The 21246-nt window shown below is 42.1% G+C and overlaps 1 protein-coding gene across 2 annotated transcripts in view; it reads left to right on the top strand.

Annotated features, from left to right (window-relative positions):
• The window catches only part of LOC122556228 (F-box only protein 36-like), an 86712-nt gene that overhangs the window by 43538 nt on the left and 21928 nt on the right, over positions 1-21246 (top strand). Inside the window, exons 2-3 of one of the 2 annotated variants that reach the window (XM_043702814.2) lie at positions 8072-8180; positions 17989-18161. In XM_043702814.2, coding sequence (XP_043558749.2) covers positions 8072-8180; positions 17989-18161 — 282 coding nt within the window. The remainder of the gene's footprint in view (positions 1-8071; positions 8181-17988; positions 18162-21246) is intronic. The other variant, XM_087993298.1, reaches the window with a different exon arrangement.

The following is a 21246-nucleotide window of genomic DNA, read 5'->3' as shown; positions in this document are numbered from 1 at the left end:
GGCTGTGAAATTAGGCTACAGATCAGCCATGATCTTATCGAATGGTCCTATGCTCAACAGACAGAATGGCCTTCTCCTGTTCCTACATGCCTAAAATAGGTGAAAATTAATGAACTTGATCCTTTAGGCCTCATTCATTTGAAAGAAAAGGCAATTTTTATCATGATTTTTCCTTAGAAACCAAAACTATCCTCCATAACACTGAGGGAAAATATCAAATGGACAATTGAAATAGAGGAACTTCAGACAGATTTGAGCAGCTTAGTCACCAGGTAGAAGAATTTTGTGGGTATAATCTTCTGAAATAAAAATTGAACTTATGTCTGATTTTTCACTTGGTTGGAATGGGCTGCTACATTGAGATGATTGGAAACTTCAGAAACAGAAAGAATTCCATACTTCTGTCATGTGCAATCAGAAAATGGCACATGATCCTGTCTTTCATTAAAGAAAAAGTAGTGGATTCAGATTTGGTTCTCCATTTAGTCACACCAAGCCTAAGAAACAGTTGAAGTGATTGATTGAAATGCCAGAGAGATCCCATCCCTGCCTAACCTGCCAAGCACCACTTTCACTGTTGAATTTACTTTAATCAGAAATATACTCACCAGAAACAAGCAGATACCTCATTCATAAATTCAAATTGGGGTCTAATGATCCAAATCATTACATCCAAATATGATTTTAGCAGGCCAATAATATTAACTTCCAAACCAAATGGGCTGACTGTAAGCTTAAAAAGGGGACAATTATCTGCAAGGCATGGGTCATTCAGATCTGTTTTCTTGGTGAGTAGTGCATTTCCAATGCAGTTCTGAAGTCCTACTTTGTTTCTTTCAGAATTTCTCTCAATCTCACATCATCTACCCTTATCATCAATGCACTGATTAGCTTGAATGTTCTTTTTTCTTTCATTCTTTTGGATGAACAAATTGTTGGAGGATGAGAAGCAACAGTAACAGGCTAACGAACCTGAACAAGCGGCGAGCAGCCCTGTTAGAGGACAGCAGAGGATGGGTTTCTGCATGTAGATAGCCTTATCCAAACAATGGGAGAAAGTGAGGACTGGAGATCAGAAGGGCTCATTCCTGATGAAGGGCTTGTGCCCGAAACATTGATTCTTCTGCTCCTTGGAGGCTGCCTGACCTGTTGTCTTATCCAACCAATGGGATCTATAAGCAAACAAATCTTTTCTAAGGAGCCATTCAAGACAGCTGTACAGGTAGCTGTTTCAGGAAGACCAGGGGGTTATGATTTTCCAGCAGCTGTCAAAATCAGCCTTGGAATTATTTGCTGCAGGCTGCCAAGGAGGGACATGTTCCTCAACTCTCGTTCTGCAGTACATGTAACAGGTAACTGGTAAACTGCTTCTTAAGTCATCCAGTATACTACTTGTGTAGTGAATGCTGACCATTGTTCAAGGAACAATGCATTTGCACACCTAGGTATTTTTGACTGGCAAACCCTTCCCAAGCCTTTACTTTTAATTGAATAGTCAATGAATTCAATTATGAGTGCCAAGCATCCAAATTTCCTCTTCTACTTTATCCTGAGGGCCACTGTTTTCTCATACATGGAGCACTTGCTTGGAGGATTTTGTGGTGTTCAGTGGACCTTCCTGGGTCTTGCTTCTTGCCATACCAGGAAGACGGTGAAATTTGGTGAGTGTCTTGAGCAAAGCAGAATGCAGTGATGCAATTCTTGAACAAGAGTTGAGAGAGAGAAGAATTGAAAGTTAATTAGGATGGAAACTGTTGATTAGAAAAACAAGACTGTGAAGCCAGGAAGAAGTTTTTAGAAAATTTAATAATTTTGCAAAGGCTAATAAATCAGCACACAATGGTGCTTACTGGCAACTGTAAAGGGATAAGGATGGCAATAGTGTTGCTTTGAATTATGCATTGGAGGGAATGGGGGAAGAATTGTTGCCATGAGACAGAGGAATGAAGAGCTGTACTCATCCTTACCACCATATAGAAGCCATGGGAGTGCTTCCTACACTGAATCCGCTTGCTGACTATGCTCCTGGAGCAGTTAGTGTTTTCAATGTCTCCAGAGCTGGTGGGCTTGATCTATAGGAACCATCCATCCATTGACTACAAAGAAAACTTCTCTTACTACTCTGATCATTTCCTACAGGACCTTCAGGAAGTCTTCCAAGAATCTGGCAGCTTGACTGGGTCTCCTGTTGTAATTCCTAGCTCCAACATTCTAAATTGAAATCTTGTAGAAGTGAATACAGTCTTCAGACTGACACTGTACATTGAAAGTAAGTGCCTGCTTCAGTGTTTATAGAGTCATAGAGATGTACAGCATGGAAACAACAGACCCTTCGGTCCAACCTGTCCACGCCGACCAGATACCCCAACCCAATCTAGTCCCACCTGCCAGCACCCGGCCCATATCCCTCCAAACCCTTCCTATTCATATACCCATCCAAATGCCTCTTAAATGTTGCAATTGTACCAGCCTCCACAACATCCTCTGGCAGCTCATTCCATACATGTACCACCCTCTGCGTGAAAATGTTGCCCCGTAGGTCTCTTTTATATCTTTCTCCTCTCACCCTAAACCAATGCACTCTCATTCTGGACTCCCCAATCCCAGGGAAAAGACTTTGTCTATCAATTCCTGTTTGGGTTATTTCAATGTGCCCATGTGATATGAACAAACTTAGACTTAGTATTCCTTTAATGATATCATTGGAAGACCATTTAAATACAAATAAAAAGTGGTACTCAGGCAATCAAGCTTTTTTTTTTATTTTGAGTGAATCAAGAAGTGGTAAATGGAGCCTTTCCATCTCTGGTTTGTGTCTTTGTGGTCAAATCTGTGTTTAGCATTACCTTATGTGGGTCAGGGGCTCTATTCTTAACATTGTACTTTTGCTGCAGATTGAAGTGAAAGTTCATGATTCACAGATCTCTGTTTACTCTGCACAGCCAGCTGAGGTGTTTTGCTTATGCTGACTTCTTCCAAAAGTCTTAGTTGACATTGATAATCTCCCAGTTGTAATTATCGATGTTTGATGGGTCATCATATTTTAACTGCAGCTGTCCTTGTAGCAGCAATAAGGACACCCAAAAGATCATGACCCAGTGGCCAGTTCACACGAGGTTTTGGATAGGTTTTAAAAATCACTCATGGGGCATTGGCATCACTGCCTTGGCCAGCAGTTATTGCCAATCCTAAAGGGTCTGGAGTCACGTTTCGACCAGGCCAGGTGAGGATGGCAATTTCCTTCCCTAAAGGACATTAGTGAACCTGATGAGTTTTTCTGGCAATTGACAATGGCAATTGACATGGTCATCCTGTGACTCTTTAATTCCAGATTTTTATTCAATTAAAATTCCACCATCTGCCATGGCAGGATTCAAATCCAGGCCTCCAGAACATTACTGGGGTCTCTGGGTTAAAAGTCCAGCAATAATACCACTCACCATCAACTCCCCATAGAGTCTACTCTGTTGCTGTTGGTATGGAACCATGTATAGGCCAGACCAGTTAAGGTTGACAGATTTCCTTACCTGAAAGATGTTAGTGAACTAGATGGGATTCTAGAACGTTCAGCAGTGGTTCGTGATTTTATAATTCAGATCTGCTTTGGTTTAGCTTGGAGTTCTGGTTTACTAGTCCAGTGACATTACCACAATGCCTGCCTTATGCTGTAGGTAGAACACATTGCTGTTAGGGAAGGAATTCTATGATTTTGACCAGCAACAGTGAAAGAATAACAATGCATTTCCAAGTCAGGCTGGTGATTGGTGCAGGGTGAACTTGATCTTCTAGTTGAAAGTGTCCATGAATTTAAAAGATGCTGTCTAAGGAACTTTTATGAATTTCTTCAAGAAGGAATTTCTGTATGCAAGAAGACCAAAGAATATATTGAACTGTACAAATAAGAAACAGAGTCATACAGCACAGAAACAGACTGTGTGTCCAACCAGTCCATGCCGAACATATTACCAAACTAAACTAATCCCACCTGGCTGCTCCTGGTCCATATCCCTCCAAACCTTTCCTATTCATATACCTATCCAAATGTCTTTTAAATTGTACCCACATCCACCACTTCCTCAGGAACTTCATTCCACACACGAACCACCCTCCGTGTAAACAAACTTGCCCCTCATGTCTTTTTAAAATCTTTCTCCTCTCACCTTAAAAGTGTGCCCTTAGTTTTGAAATCCCCCACCCTAGGGAAAAGACAGCCTCCATTAACTCTATCTATACCTCTCATTATTTTATAAACTTCCATATGGTCACCTCTCAACCTCCTATGCTCCAGTGAAAGAAGTCCCAGCCTATCCAGCCTTTCTTCATAACTCAAGCCTTCCAAACCCAGCAGCATCCTGGTAAATTTCATCTGAACCCTCTCCAGCTTAATAATATCCTTCCTAAAACTGGGTGACCAGAAGATGCCTCACCAATATCCTGTACAACATCACTTCCCTAATCCTACACCCAAAGGATTGAGAAAAGCAGGCAAGCATGTCAAATGCCTTTTTAATCAACCTGTCTTATATGTGATCCAAACTTCAAAGAATTATGTGCCTGCATCCCTCTGATCTACAGCACTACGCAAGGCCCTACCATTAATTGTATAAGCCCTATCCTTGTTTGTTGTACCAAAATGCAATACCCTGCATTTATCCAGATTGAACTCCAATTGCAGAGCCAACATATGTGCTGGCTCCAATATTTATGGTGAGGTGGGGAGAACTTAGAATTGCTGGGGAGAAACCCTCAACTCACAAGTATCAAGGTCCAACTAAAGTTAACAATCTGTCAAACCTCATGAACTGCCGAGCAGTTAGTCTGCTACTCAGGAAAAAAAAGTGATACATGCTCAAAACTGGAGATCATTGGGAACAGTCCTTGACAGGAAATGTCAATACTTGGCTGGATTGTGCAAGTTTGGATTTGGAATCTGGCATCCAGAAGAGTCAAGTCAAAGATTAAAGTTTGATACATCTCTCTCATTCTTAAAAAGAGAAAGGCCCCAGATAGTTGCTCATCATATAGACCCATATCCTTGCTAAATGTGGATTTCAAAATTCTTTCTAAAATGTTATCATTAAGGCTGGGGAGGGTCTTACCATACATCATAAAAGAAGACCAGATGGGGTTAATAAAGGGCCGCGGTCTAATAATATTAGGAGGGTCTTAAATATGATACAAGCTTGTCAACAGGGAACAATACCGGGTTTAATTGTCTCCTTGGACGCAGAGAAGGCATTTGATCGGGTAGAATGGCCATATCTTTTTTATTCGCTGGCAAGGTTCGGTGTCGGAGAGGTATTTACTAAATGGGTTTCAGTATTATATAATGATCCCAAAGCAGCTGTCATCACCAATGGTTTAGGTTCGGTTAGCTTCAGTGTGGCAGGGGATATTGTCAGGGATGTCCTCTCTCACCATTATTATTCATGCTGATGATTGAACTACTAGTGGAAGCTATACAAACTGACTCTAACATGACAGCTCTGAGGGTTGGATCGGGCAAACACAAAATCACGCTCTATGTGAATGATGTCCTCTTCTTAAGTGACCCTTTGATATCCGTGTCCCGTCTAATTCAAGTGGTCAGTCTATTTGGTATGTTCTCAGGCTATAAAATCAATTTTATGAAATCGGAGGCCATGCCGTTGGGAGGACTTGCCAGTGTATCCAATTTACCAGACGGATCTTGCTTTCCCTTTCGGTGGTCACGAGAAGGTGTTCTATACTTAGGTATTTTTATTGCCCCGGTATTTGGTCAGCTATATAAAGCCAATTTTGTGCACTGATGAGAGAAAATAAGGCAGGACCTTCAACACTGAGGAGATCTCCCAATATCCTGGTTAGGCAGAGTAGCCCTAGTTAAGATGAATATTCTACCTAGTCTTCTCTATCCTGTGTGAATGCTCCCCCTGATGCTGCTGAGACAGACGTTGAGTAAGCTCTACGCCTGGCTCGGCTCCTTTATTTGGAATCAAAGACGGCCCCTTATCAAATTAGAAAAGCTGCAGCTTCCACAAGCAAGGGGAGGACTGGACTTTCCAGACTTTAGGAGGTATCAGTTGAGCTCCTTATTATCCTATGTAGCTGATTGGGTCACTTGTGACCCACAATCAATCTGATTAGATATTGAGAACTTCCCAAGCAAAATGTCCCTTTTAATTTATTTAATTATTTATGGACAAGATGAGAGCTATTGTGGATTATTGTAAAAACCCTATTACATTAAATGCAATTAAAGCCTGGAGGATAATGCAACAAGATGAGGGTAACCTGCAAAAATCCTCCCCTTATACTCCTATAGTGGGAGCATCAGGATTTCAGCCAGCGTTGACAGATGCTACATTTAAAACTTGGAAGTCCAGAGGTATCTCCTGCTTAGGAGACCTGTTCGATGGGGAGGTTATGATGTCCTTTGAGCAGTTGCTGCAGAAGTTTGGACTGTCTAACAGGGACCTTTTTTGGTATTGCCAAATACGAGACTATATACTAAAGAAGACCACACAGATAGTTAATCCCTACAAATCGGATAGAGAAAGGAGAGTGCTGTGGCTGATTGGGGGCCCCCCTCAGTCAGTACTCTTTATCACTCATTATATAATAAGGTATCGAAGAACATGGAACAATTATTTAAAGCTGAAAATGTGTTGCTGGAAAAGCGCAGCAGGTCAGGCAGCATCCAGGGAACAGGAGAATCGACGTTTCGGGCATAAGCCCTTCTTCAGGAAACAATTATTTAAAACCTGGAATCAAAAATTAGGGTTAGAAGTCTCTTCAGAAATGTAGGAGGGCATCTGGGAAAATGCCAAAAAGATCTCTATCTGTAATAGAACTCAGGCAATTCAATTAAAGATACCCTACAGGGCTCATGTGGTACCTGAACGACTCTCAAAATTCAAGGCAGGAGCGTCCCCAATGTGTCCTAAGTGTAAAACAGAAGTTGGCACTCTCATGCATTGTCTATGGACATGCCATATGATCCGCAGGTATTGGGATGGAGTAGCGAATGCCCTGACAGAGATCTTGGGTACGGAGATTAGATTGGATCCAGTGTCCCTACTTTTGGGCTCTTCAGATTTTCCCTCCCTGGATGTGCACGAGAGGAGATTATTTTCCATTCTCTCCTTTTGTGCAAGGAAGAATATTTTAGTGAATTGGGCAGCTGAAGGCCCCCCAGGACTTTTGAACTGGCTGGATGGCAGTCCCAGAGTGCGCTGGAAAATAGAAAATATGTAACATTTTGGCTGTGAAATGGATACCTGAGTTTTTGCTGCTGTTTTGACAATAATTCAAATTTAACCAATCTTTTTTAATTATGCCCCAGGATACTAAAACCCAATCGAGTTTGAACTTATTGTTTTGCCAACATCAAACCAATGAGACGATCCGATGTTGAGGGAGTATAAAATGCAGACATTTTGAAAATTGGTCAGAGTGCAACTGCCATAGAGAGAGAGAGAGAGCTAATTGCCCATCTAACATCTTGCTCTCCAAGAAATGAGAAAACACTCTATCAAACATATCTTTTCATGTGAAACATATTTTCAGTAAAAAGAAAGATGACAACCCAGGAAAATCAGCAGCCAGAAGAGGGAAAACGCAGTGACTGTGTGGTTTTGTAATTAAGTTAATGAGTGTCTTATTGGAGCAGTATATTGTTATAGAGTTGAAGGCAGATGTTAAACAGTTAAGAGAAAGGAATGTGATTTGTGAATAGTTGTTTAATGTTCACTTTTAGAGTTAAAAAGTAACTTGATGTTATTTACTTTAAATAGTAGAATCTGGGAGTTCTCTCTCACTCATTATGAGGCGAGGTCATGTTTTCTGGGTGTTTTATTTAATTAACAAAGGGGGGAGTTCAATTCAGTGTTGTAACACTTATTATAAATGTATTACTATTTAGTATTGATTGAATTTTAAATTGAAGCCTCATCAAAATTATGCATAAATTTGGAAGGGAATAGAAGGACTAAGTAAAAAACATTTGCTATCAAAAGTCACATGTAAAGATCACATGATCCTTGCATATGGAGGCTATGTTGTGACCATTTGTATTTCCATCAAACTACAGGTAATCTGGAGATGGTGGAAAATTTCTTTTCGAAGTGAATTTCGAAATGTGCATCCTGGTGAACAAGTAAGCTCTCACCAGGATTTCTTGGACAATTATACTCTACAAGGTAAAGAGAGCTTATGGTATCAGCTGAGTTACATTTGTTGCATGTATTAAATTGAGAGAATATGCTTAAAATTACTTTGTATGCACACGCAGGAAATGCTTTGGCCCAGTGAGTATTATCACTAAACTATAAATCCAAAAATAATGTTCTTAGATAATCCAGAGAATGTTCTGGGGACCTAGGTTCCAATCCTGCCGTGGCAGATGGTGGAATATAAATTCAATAAAAATCTGGAATTAAGAGATGGTCACTGTGCAGCCATTGTCGATTGAGAAGAAAACCCATCTAGTTCACTAATATCCTTGACAGATGGAAACTGTTGACCTTACTTGGTCTAGTCTACATATGACTGCATTATGATTGACTCTTTAACTGGCCTCTAAAATGGCTGAGCAAGCCATTAAGTTTTAACAACTGCTAGAAAGGAAAAATGGAATGAAAGCAAACTGACCCTTGGCATCAGCCTTGGCATCGGAAACGACAACTGTCAACAGCTCTGTTATCCCTGCAAAGTCCTCTTTACTAAAACTGTGGCTTGTGCTAAAATTGGGAGAGCTGTCTCACAGACTAGGAGAAAGTGAGAACTGCAAATGCTGGAGATTAGAGTTGAAAAGTGTGGCGCTGGAAAAGCACAGCGGGTCAGGCATCATCCGAGGAGCAGAATAGTCGACCTTTTGAGTATAAGCTCTTCATCAGGAATGTGGGGAGGGGAAGGGGGCTGAGAGATAAATGTGGGGGTGGGGAAAAGATAGCTGGGAAGGCGATAGGTAGGTGTAGGTGGGTGGTAATAGTGATAGGCCGGAGGGGAGGGTGGAACAGACAGGTGGGAAGGAAGATGGATAGGTAGGACAGTTCAAGGGAATTTGACACCACCATCAACACCCCTGGATATGTTCTATCCCAGCCTAAGGACAGATCCAGCAAAGGTGCCAGCACGGTGGTGTATACAGTTGGGAAGGAGTTGCCCTGGGAGTCATCAACATTGACTCCAGACCCCATAAAGCTTCATGGCACCATGTCAAGCATGGTTGTCTTCCCTCAGCTGATGAATCAATACCCCTCCATGTTGAACAATACTTGCAGGAAACACTGAGTATGGCAAGGGCACAGAATGTACTCTGGGTGGGGAATTTCCATGCCCACCATTAAGAATTGCTCAGCAGCAGCACTACTGATCAAGCTGATTAGGTCTAGAGGACATAGATACTAGACTGTCTGTCTGTGGCAAGTGGTGAGGAAATCAACAAGAGGGAAAACAAACTTCACCTCATCCTTACCAATCTGCTAGCTGCAGATGCATCTGCACAGGACAGTATCAGTAAGAGTGACCACTAAATTGTTATTGTGGAGACAAACGTCAACCTACCCACTATCCTGTCATCCGACTCTGTCACTGCTAAATGAGACAGACTTTGAGTAGATCTAGCAATTCAAGATTGGGCATCCATGATGCACTGTGGGCCATCAACAGCAATCGAATCATACTACAATCTGTAGCCTTAAGTGTTTATGTGTCTATATAAATGTCTCTTAAATGTTGCTATCCTATCAGGAATAAACTCCAGAGACTGATATCCCATTACCAAGTCTCCTGTTATTCACACATGAACAGTCTTTGACTTTAGTACTGCCTCATTCACAGTCAGTTATCAGAGTGTCAGATATTTTAAAAAACTATCAGCAGGGACTCCCTGACTGGGGCTGTTAATCTGATCCAATCAGGAAACTCACATTCTATAGCATCCAGCTGGCTGACCTCCATTACAATCACTACACTATCTGCTTCTACCACCTCCTCTGACAGTGCGTTCAAGGCACCTCTGACCCTCCATGAGTTTTTTAAAAATTTCCTCGCAAATCTCCTTTAAACTTTCCACCTCTCCCCTTACAACTCTGCTCCTTAATATTTCACATTTACACCCTGAGAAAGAGGCTCTGACTATCCATCCTAGCCATGCCTCTCATAATTTTATATACTTGCTGTCAATTTGCTCCTCAGCCCCCAACGCTTTAGCAAAAAGAACCCAAGTGTGTCCAACCTCCGCTAATAGCTAATACATTTCAAACCAATCAAAATCTCTTTTATACCCTCTTTAAAGCATTTGGTAATCAGAACTGCACAAAATAGTCCGAATGTGACCTAACTGCAGTTTTTTATTTCTACAGCTGCAACACAACTTGCCAACTTTTTAAACTCAGTAAACTGACTGATGAAAGCAAGCATGCTATACGCCTTCTTTTCTACCTTATCCACTTAAGATCCCTTCATATATCGAAATTGTGAGACCAGTTAAGAGGAAAAATAAGTATATGTAAGGTCTCAGCAACTGAAAACAGACAAAACTTTGGAAAAATATTTGAAAAGTAGGACCAATCTGAAAAAAAGGAATAAGGCGGGCTAAAAGGGGTCACAAAATATCTTTAACAAGCAGGGTTAAGGAAAGTCCCAAAGCCATTTATTAGTATATAAGGAGCAAGAGGGTAACTCTGCAAAGGGTTGGCCCACTCAAGGACAAAGGAGGAAAGTTGTGCTTTGGATTCAGACAAAATGGCTGAGATTCTTAATGAGTACTTAGCATCGGTTTTCACCGAAGAGAGGGACATGGCGAATGTTGAGGTTAGGGATGGATGTTTGATTACTCAAGTTGGCATAAGGAGGGAAGAAGTGTTGAGTATTCTAAAAGGCTTTAAGGTGTACAAGTCCCCAGGTCCAGAGAGGAGAGGAAATAGTTGGGGCCTTAACAGATATCTTTGCAGCATCCTTGAACACAGGTGAGGTCCCAGAGAACTGGAAAATTGCTATTGTTGTTCCCTTGTTTAAGAAGGGTAGCAAGAATAATTCAGGTAATTATTGACCAGTGAGCCTTACACCAGTGGTAGGAAGGTTGCTGGAGAAGATACTGAGAGATAGGATCTATTTACATTTGGAAGAAAATGGGCTTATCAGTAATAGGCAGCATGGTTTTGTTCAAGGAAGGTCATGTCTTACCAACTTAATAGAATTATTTGAGGAAGTGACAAAGCTGATTGATGAGGGAAGGGCTGTGGATGTCATGTACATGGACTTCAGTAAGGCGTTTGATAAGGTTCCCCATGGTAGGCTGATGGAGGATGTGAAGTCGCATGGGGTCCAGGGTGTTCTAGATAGATAGATAGAGAACTGGCTGGGCAACTGTAATAGTGGAAGGGAGTTTCTTAAAATGGAGAACTGTCACCAGTGGTGTTTTACAGGGATCCGTGCTGGGACCACTGTTGTTTGTGATATACATAAATAATCTGGAAAAAGGTATCGGTGGTCTGATTAACAAGTTTGCAGATGACACTAAGATTGGTGGAGTAGCAGATAGTGAAAGGGACTATCAGAAAATGCAGCAGAATATAGATAGATAGATTGGAGAGTTGGGTGGAGAAATGGCAGACGGTGTTCAATCTGAGCAAATGTGAGGTGATGCATTTTGGAAGATCCAATTCTAGAGCGAACTATACGGTAAATGGAAAAGCCCTAAAGGAAAATTGATGTACAGAGAGATTTGGGTGTTCAGGTCCATTGTTGCCTGAAGGTGGCACCATAGGTCGATAGAGTGGTCAAGAAGGCATGCGGCATGCTTTCCTTCATCAGGCGGGGTATTGAGTACAAGAGTTGGCAGGTCACTTTACAGTTGTATAGGACTTTGGCTCAACCGCATTTGGAATACTACGTACAGTTTGTGGTCGCTACATTACCTGAAGGATGTGGATGCTTTGGAGAGGGTATAGACACCAGGATGTTGCCTGGTATGGAGGGCGCTAGCTATGATTGGATTAGATTCTCTGCAGTGTGGAAACAGGCCCTTCGGCCCAACGAGTCCGCACCGACCCTCCGAAGAGTAACCCACCCAGACCCATTTCCCTCTGACTAATGCACCTAACCTGTGGGCAATTTAGCATGGCCAATTCACCTGACCTGCACATCTTTGGACTGTGGGAGGAAACCGGAGCACCTGAAGGAAACCCACGCAGATACTGGTAGAATGTGCAAACTCCACACAGACAGTCGCCCGAGGCTGGAATTGAACCTGGGACCCTGGTGCAGTGAGGCAGCAGTGCTAACCACTGAGCCACCATCCTATGAAGAGAGATTGAGTAGATTAGGATTATTTCCATTAGAAAGATGGAGATTGAGGTCTACAAAATCATGAGTGGTATAGACAAAGTGGATAGCAAGAAGCTTTTTTCCAGAGTGGGAGACTCAGTTACTAGGGGTCACGAGTTCAAGGTGAGAGGGGGGAGGTTTAAGGGAAATATGCATGGAAAATTCTTTACACAAAGGATGGTGGGTGCCTGGAATGTGTTGCCAGTAGAGGTGATAGACGTGGGCACGATAGCATCATTTAAGATACATGATAGATACATGAATGGGTAGAAAGCAGAAGGATTCAGATCCTTAAAAAACAGGAGGCAGGTTTAGATCGAGGATCTGGAACGGCACAGGCTTGGAGGGCTGAAGGGCCTGTTCCTGTGCTGTAATTTTCTTTGTTCTTTGTTCTATATCTGCCATTGCCTCTAGGCAGTTAGGATGGGTAATAAATGCTGGCCTGTCCACCCTTATCCAATGACTAAATTTTTTAAATAACTATTTGCGTGCCAAACCGCAGAAGCAGCAAGTGATAGACAGAGCTGAGTGCTCCCACAGCCAATGAATCCTATTTAAGCTCTGCAGCCCTGTCACATCCAGTTGTAAATAGTGTGAACAATTAAATAAGGAAGAACCTGTACAACTATGCCATCCTCAATAATGTGGGAGCCCCCAGAACATGAGTGCAAAAGACAAGGCTGAAGAATTCGCAAACATATTTAGCCAGACGTGCTAAGTGGATGATCCATCTTGACCCCCTCAAAAGACTGCTGTCCCAATCTTCAGTCAATTTAGTTCACTCCATGTGATATCAAGAAACGTTTGGAGGAGCCAGATAAAGCAAAGTCTTTGGGGCCTTGATAATATACTGGCACTGAAGACTCTCAATGAGTTTTTTGAGGAAGTAACCAAAAAGATTGAAGACAGAGTGGTAGACGTTGTTAACATGGACTTTCATAAAGTCTTTGATAAGGTTCTGCATGGCTGACTAATAATTAAATTTAGATCACATGGGATTCAGGGCGAGTTAGCCAATTGGACACAATATTGGCTTGAAGGTAGGAGACAGATGGTGGTGGTCGAGGGTTGTTTTTCAGACTGGAGGCCTGTGACCAGTGGTGTTCAGCAGCGGTCAGTGCTGGGTCCGTAGCTGTTTGTCAAATGATTTAGATGAGAATTTAGGAGACATGGTTAGTAAAGTTGCTGATGACACCAAAATTGGGGTGTAGTGGACAGGGGAAGAAGATCATCTAAGATTACAAAGAAGTCCTGGCCAATTGGGTCAATGGCCTGAGGATTGGCAGATGGAGTTTAATTTGGATAATTACGTGGTATTGCATTTTGGTTAAAAAAAAACTAAGTAATGGTAGGGCCCTGGTAATGTTGTAAAACAGAGAGACCTGGGATTTTAGGTATATGCTTCTTTGAAATTTGCATCATATATAATAGGATGATTAAAAAGGTGTTTAGCATACTTGCCTTTATTGCTTAGACCTTTGAATATAGGAGTTAAAATAGAGTGTGTGGTGCTGGAAAAGCACAGCAGGTCAGGCAGCATCCGAGGAGTAAGAAAATCAACGTTTCTGGCAAAAACGTCTCTACTCTAATTTCAAGCGACTGCAGTCCTCGCTTTCACATTTAGGAATTAAGATGTCACGTTAAGGTTGTACAGGACAGTGGTGAGGCTTGTCTGGAGTTCTAGTTGTGTACAGTTCTAGTTGTCCTGCTATAGGAAGAGTATTATTAAATTGGAGAGAGTTCAGAAAAGATTTACCAGGATGTTGCCAGGAATAGGACGTTTGAGTTATAAAGATAGGCTGGGACTTTTTCCACTGGAGAATAGGAAGTTGAGGGGTGATCTTATTTGAGGTTTATAAATCATGAGAGGCATAGCTAAGGTGAATATAACAAGGGTCTTTTCCCTAGGGTGGGAGATTTCAAAAATAAGGGCATACTTTTAAGGTGTGAGGAGAAAGTTATAAAAAGGACATGAGGGGCAATTTGTTTTACCCAGTGGTTCATATGTGGACTGAACTGCCAAGGGAAATAGTGGATGTGGAAACAATTACAATGTTTAAAAGACGTTTGAATAAGTATATAAATAGGAAGGATTTGGAGGGATATGGGCCAAACACAGGCAAGAGGGACAAGTTTAGTTTGAGAACATGGCCAGTGTGGACTCGGTGGACCAAAGGGTCTGTTTCCTTGCTGTATGACTCTATGACTTGTGCTCAAAACATGCCACACCTGTAGTGAAGCTGTTCCAATGCAACTACAACGCTGGCATCTAATTGGCAATGTGGAAAATTGCCCACATATCTGCTATCTGCTGTACACAAAAATTAGGTCAAAACGGGAGGTGACAGTGATAAGTGCTAGACCATACTATGAATCCAGTGACCCAGTTAATGTCCTGGTTCAATTCCCACCAAGGCCAATAGTGGAATTTGAATTCAATATAAAAAAAATCTAGGATTAAGAATCTAACGATGACCATGAAACCATAGTCGATTGTAGAAAAAAAACCATCTGGGCCATTAGGGAAGGAAATCTGCCATCCTTACCCAATCTGGCTTACATGTATTAATATTGATCTCATGTTATTCAGTGATTGACCTGTCTCGTTCACAGAAGACTGGTTGCATACTTTCTTTGAATCTCAAACAAATCAACCTCAGTAGATACAGTGCTATGGATCAGAACTTGCTATGCTGCCTTTTAGAAATATTTGAAGATCTGAATTGAATAATTCATTTATTGTCAATTGTATTTAACAAATGATTCAGTGAAAAGCGTAATATGTCACCATGCTCCAGTGCTGTGTTAAGTTACAGAAGATATTAAGATATAATTAAAAACAGAGTTGTTCCTCCCTCCTTGTGCTCTGCTTGACATGGGATGGGTCCTCCACAACAGGCTGTATGCCCTCCCAATGCCCCTGCATCACAGTCCATTCCAGGAGTCCCACATCAGGGCCATTGCTGCTGCCACTACTCCACTGTCAGGTGCATCACACCGGCCCATTCCAGTTGATCAGGCGAGAATACTAAATTTGGCCTTCTGCTTCCCCACAATTGATGCTGCCTTTTCCACTGACTGCAGAGGCTGCCCTCAAAACCACTCCTGCTGCCACCACCTCGGGTCCTGCACTAGGCCCAGTGTCAGAGTCACCACACTCTGGTGCCATTGCGAGATCTCCAAGGGCTCGCTTTCCTCTGTACTGGGCTTGCTGCCCCAGAGGAGCCAACTCCTGCCCCCGCTGCTGCGAATGCTCGGGAGGCTGGGTCTGCTCTCACCCTGTCAAAGACAGCGAAGAGGCCTCCAAAGAGGAAAACCAAGAAAAAAAGTGTGAAAGAAAAGAGCTAAAGCAAAGAGCAAAAGTAAAAAGAAAAAGAAACAAAGAAAGCGATTGGAAGCAGATGAGCCCCAGGCCAGAAGCTCGGATACAGCACCATCAATTTGCTGCCATCTTGGGCCGTCTCAAAACATTGCTGAAAAAACAATTGCTGTCAAATTGATTTTTACCCCTATCATTTTTCTGGTCTATAATTAGTCATTAGCTGCAAATGGTGAAGGTCGTTGATGAAACTTTTATACAAATTCAGTTTTCAAGCAATGTGGTTTCATTCAACTATGAAGCAAATACCTTGTGCTCAGTAGAGTTTGGATTTAGCAAGCAGTCATCAGAATGAAAGCAAACAATATTACAAACTTAGAAAAGATTGCAGTTAAACATTAACTATTATTAATAGTCATTTTGCATGCATTCTCAAAAAAAAAGTGGGCGGCACGGTGGCACAGTGGTTAGCACTGCTGCCTCACAGCGCCAGAGACCCGGGTTCAATTCCCGCCTCAGGCGACTGATTGTGTGGAGTTTGCACGTTCTCCCCGTGTCTGCGTGGGTTTCCTCCAGATGCTCTGGTTTCCTCCCACAGTCCAAAGATGTGCAAGTCAGGTGAATTGGCCATGCTAAATTGCCCGTAGTGTTAGGTAAGGGGTAAATGTAGGGGTATGGATGGGTTGCGCTTAGGCGGGTCTGTGTGGACTTGTTGGGCTGAAGGGTCTGTTTCCACACTGTAAGTAATCTAATCTAATCTAATCTAATCTTTTCAATCCACTAATGGGGAGGCTGACTAGGCTGGGGTATTTCCCTGGAGTCTCAGAGGCTGAGGGGTGATCTTATAGAGGTTTATAAAATCATGAGGGGCATGGATAGGATAAATAGACAAGGTCTTTTCCCTGGGTTGGGGGAATCCAGAACTAGAGGCATAGGTTTAGGGTGAGTTGGGAAAGATATAAAAGGCACCCAAGGAGCAACCTTTTCACGCAGAGGGTGGTGTGTGTATGGAAAGAGCTGCCGGAGGAAGTAGTGGAATTTGGTAAAATGATAGCATTTAAAAAGCATCTGGACTGGTAAATGAATAGGAAGGGTTTGGACAGAGATATGGGCTAAGTGCTGGCAAATGGGACTAGACTAATTTAGGATATCTAGTCAGCACAGATTACTTGAACCAAAGGGACTGTTTCTGTGCTGGACATCTCTAATGCCATGAATTCACACTTACATTCTGTGAATCTGGATCAGATTTGCATGCTGAGGTTGTGTAATAGCAAATGGATAACAGAGAAAGTGAAAGCCAGCTGGCACAAGATTCTGTATGTTTTAGTTTCTGTAGAGCCAGCTGAAATTTGTGTTTGTAAAGTTCCAAAAAAAGTGTGCACGTCAAATCTGCTCTTTAGATCAAGTTCTTTCTTCATAGTACAAAAATGAGGTCAAAATGGCACCAAGAAAATTACTATAGGAAAAAGTCCCTATTGGACGTTATTGACATAATGAAAATGAATCTATTTTTGTGAACAATATTCCCTGTGGAAAATAAAGGAAAGTTACTTCTATTATGATGTAAAGTGTGTGATTTATATAAAGTTTACATCATTTTATTTTTGAGTTTGGATTTTTAGTTTGAATCAGTTGGTATTTGGGGTTTTCTGCCTGTCTCCAGGATTTAATGATAAACTTGAGTATTTCAGTAGCCATGGTTTATTTTAATACCATTTTGAGAGAGAGAGCCTCCCAAGACCTAATAGATTTTACTTACATTGAAACATAGGAAAGGTGGGCAGCATGGTGGCTCAGTGATTATCACTGCTGCCTCATAGCAGCAGGGACCTGTGTTCGATGCCAGCATTGATTTACTGTCTGTCTGTCTGGAGTTTGCATATTCTTCTGGTGTCTGTGTGGGTTTCCACCGGGTGCTCCAGTTTCCTCCCACAGTGCAAAGATGTGCATGCGAAGTGGATTAGCCATGGGAAATGCAGCATTACAGGGATAGGGCAAGGGGATAGATACGGGTGGGATGCTCTTTGGAGGGTATGGACTTGATGAGCTGAATGGCCTGCTTCCACACTGTAGGGATTTTGATTCTACAGGAACAGAAAAAGACCATTCAATCCTTGTTCCACCATTCAGTGAGATCATGGCTGCTCTATGGCCTAATTCTATATACCTGCCTTTGGCCCATATCCCATAATATCTTTGCTTAACAAAGAAAATCTATCTCAGAGTGCTCTTTAGGACAATCCTGGTTGTGAATATTGAAACCTTTAACAAAATAATTTTTCTAAAGAGAATGAAAGTTAAAGATAATTCTAGCAATGACATTTTCTAAACATCTGTTTCTTTCTTTCTTTTAGTTCATATTGGTGTAATTTTTGGCAATGAAGTGCTCAAATATATTTGCAATCTTTGTCAACATCACTTTGATTATCTCGATCGCATTCCTAATGGCCTGCTCTTGTACATAATTTTATTTTTGGATCTTGAGGACATTGCCAGACTTTCCCAAACATCCAGAAAATTTGAAAAGGTATCATGTTTTATTACTAATTTTAATAATATTTCACAAACTTAAAGCATTGAAAAAAACTGATTTTTATTCTTTGTTTCTAATAATCAATGGAATGGAGACCAGTGAAAATATTCATTCAGTTTTGGTTGTGTCTCTCACCACAGACCTCAGTATAATTATTACTATTTTCTGAAAGCAGAGATTTGCTTGGAAGAGGGTGCTTCACAACAAAGTGTAGCGTTAGATAGGACAAAGACTAGATGCATGAAGGATTGAGAAAGACAGATAGCACAAGAGTATAAATAGGTGTTAGATGGGTTTGCACTAAGAGGGAATGTATGAAGCTTGACATGAAGTTTACAATGCAGGTATGTAAATAATGAAGCTCAGCAAAGCAGATTGGTGCAAATATCGACACCTGAACATGATGCCATGTGCTGGAAAGAGAGGATGTTCTGAAGGGCCTTAAGGTCACAATCTCAAAAAATAACTCTAAATAACTAATGATGCTGGAAATCAGAAATAAAAACACATTGTTGGAAAAACTCAGGTCTGGCAGCATCTGTGGAGAGAAAGTAAAGTTAACGTTTTGGGTCCAGTGACCCTTCTTCAGAACACAATTTGTTTGGTTACAGTTAAGAAACATTTAAGGTGCCATTACACTTCTGGCCTCATTCTATCAGTTTTCAGGGAAAGATATGAAGTAACAGTTTGCAAGGAAATTCCAGACAGATGCAACAATGTAGAACTGTGCAACACAGGAATAGGCCTTTTAGCGCTTCCCCCGCCCCATATTTATGCCAACCAGGATCCTATTCTAAACAAATCCCATCTGCCTGCACATGATCTGTATCCCTCAATTCTCTGCCTGTTCCTGTGTCTGTCTAAATACCTCTCAAACATTGCTTTTGTCTCTGCTTCTACCACCTCACGTGGTAGCGCATTTCAGGCACCTACCACCTCTTTAAAAATGAAAGTTTCCCTGCCAGTCTCCTTTAATATATTCCCCTTCTCATCTTAAACCTAAACCCATATTATTTGGCATTTCCACCCTGGGAAAAAGACCATCCAACCTCTCCAGGCCTCTCATAATTTTAAATATTTCAATTAGGCGCCCCTCAACTTCCAACAGTTTAGCGAAAACAACCCAATTTTATCCAATCTCTCTTTGATAGCTAATACACTCCAGGGAGAAAGTGAGGACTGCAGATGCTGGAGACCAGAGTTGAAAAATGTGTTGCTGGAAAAACACAGCAGGCCAGGCAGCATCCAAGGAGCAGGAGAAACGTCATTTCGGGCATAAGCCCTACTTCAGGAATCACACTCCAGTCCAGGCAACATCCTAGTAAACCTCTTCTATATCTTCTCTAAAGCCTCCACATCCATGGGATGACCAGAACTGCACACAATACTCCAAATGTGGCCTAACTATGTTTTATACATTTGCAATGTAACTTGCCAACTTTTATATTCAATGTCCATACCAATGAAGGCAAATTTTGAACATTCCAATATAGGGGACCCTACAATTATCTGATCGAGATGAGCGGGCACTATTTCTTTCGGGTAATTGATTATTCAGTTAATCGATTCAATGCCTTTCCTCTGGGGCTTGGTATTTTCTGTAAAGTCTGTTCCCTGTTCAGGAGACTAGCAGTAGCACAGAGTGCGAGTCCTGTCCAACACCACCCCCAACCCCGTCCAACACCACCCCCGCCACCCCCAACCCAGTCCAACACTACCCCCCACCCACAACCCCGTCCAACACTGCCCTCGCCCCAACCCCGTCCATCACCAACCCCGCCACCCCAACCCTGTCCAACACCAACCCTGCCACCCCAACCCCATCCAACATCGTACCCCAACCCTGTCCAACACCACCCCAACCCCGTCTAACGCCACCCCCTGCCCCAACCCCGTCCAATACCACCCCCAACCCCACCCCCTGCCCCCAATCCCATCCAACACCAGCCCCCCCACCCCCAACCCCATCCAATACTGCCTCCCTCAATTCTGTCCAACACAGACGTGATGGATGCTGAGGAACTGGGAAAGTAGCACAGTCTTCTGAGGACCAAACGAGAAAATGCTGGAAAATCTCAGCAGGTTTGACAGCATCTGTAAGGAGAGAAAAGGGCTGATGTTTCGAGTCTAACTGACCCTTTATCAAAGCTATGACAAAGGGTCAGTTAGACTCGAAACATCAGCTCTTTTCTCTCCTTACAGATACTGCCAGACCCGCTGAGATTTTCCAGCATTTTCTCTTTTGGTTTCAGATTCCAGCATCCACAGTAATTTGCTTTTATTCAGTCTTCTGAGGAGTAAGGTGATGGCATTGAGTATGAGAAATATCACCCACTACATGATAGAATAGCATCAGGCATAACAAGTCAGACAGGATCTAAATGATTCACAGTCGCAATAGACTTCACCTCGGAATAGTGGCTGTAAATTTCCTGTTCATCAAAGTCAAGTGGTCTCTGTTTTTTTTCCCAGAAGCAAATGCAGTTTTTCTTGTTTGTTTGTTTGTTTGTTTTCTTTGCTTTTGTTGATGAATGAAAGTGACTGTTCTCAACCATTTGAAAGATTTCCAGAATCTGACATTCCCAGTTATTAGCGGCGTACCGCAAGGGTCAGTGTTGGGTCCACTGCTGTTTGTCATTTTTATAAATGACCTGGATGAGGGCGTAGAAGGGTGGGTTAGTAAATTTGCAGATGACACTAAGCTTGGTGGAGTTGTGGATAGTGACGAAGGATGTAGTAGGTTACGGAGAGACATAGATAAGCTGCAGAGCTGGGCTGAAAGGTGGCAAATGGAGTTTAATGCGGACAAGTGTGAGGTGATTCACTTTGGTCAGAGTAACCAGAATGCAAAGTACTGGGCTAATGGTAAGATTCTTGGTCGTGTAGATGTGCAGAGAGATCTCGGTATCCAGGTACACAGATCCTTGAAAGTTGCCACACAGATTGACAGGGTTGTTAAGAAGGCATACAGTGTTTTAGCTTTTATTAATAGAGGGATCGAATTCCGGAACCATGAGATTATGCTACAGCTGTACAAAACTCTGGTGCGGCCGCACTTGGAGTATTGTGTACAGTTCTG

The sequence above is a fragment of the Chiloscyllium plagiosum genome, unplaced genomic scaffold (genome assembly GCF_037043375.1).
Source record: "Chiloscyllium plagiosum isolate Xiang-an unplaced genomic scaffold, Cpla_swu_hap1 HiC_scaffold_13, whole genome shotgun sequence".
Taxonomy (NCBI): Eukaryota; Metazoa; Chordata; class Chondrichthyes; order Orectolobiformes; family Hemiscylliidae; genus Chiloscyllium; species Chiloscyllium plagiosum.
This window is presented reverse-complemented; position numbering and strand designations above follow the sequence as displayed.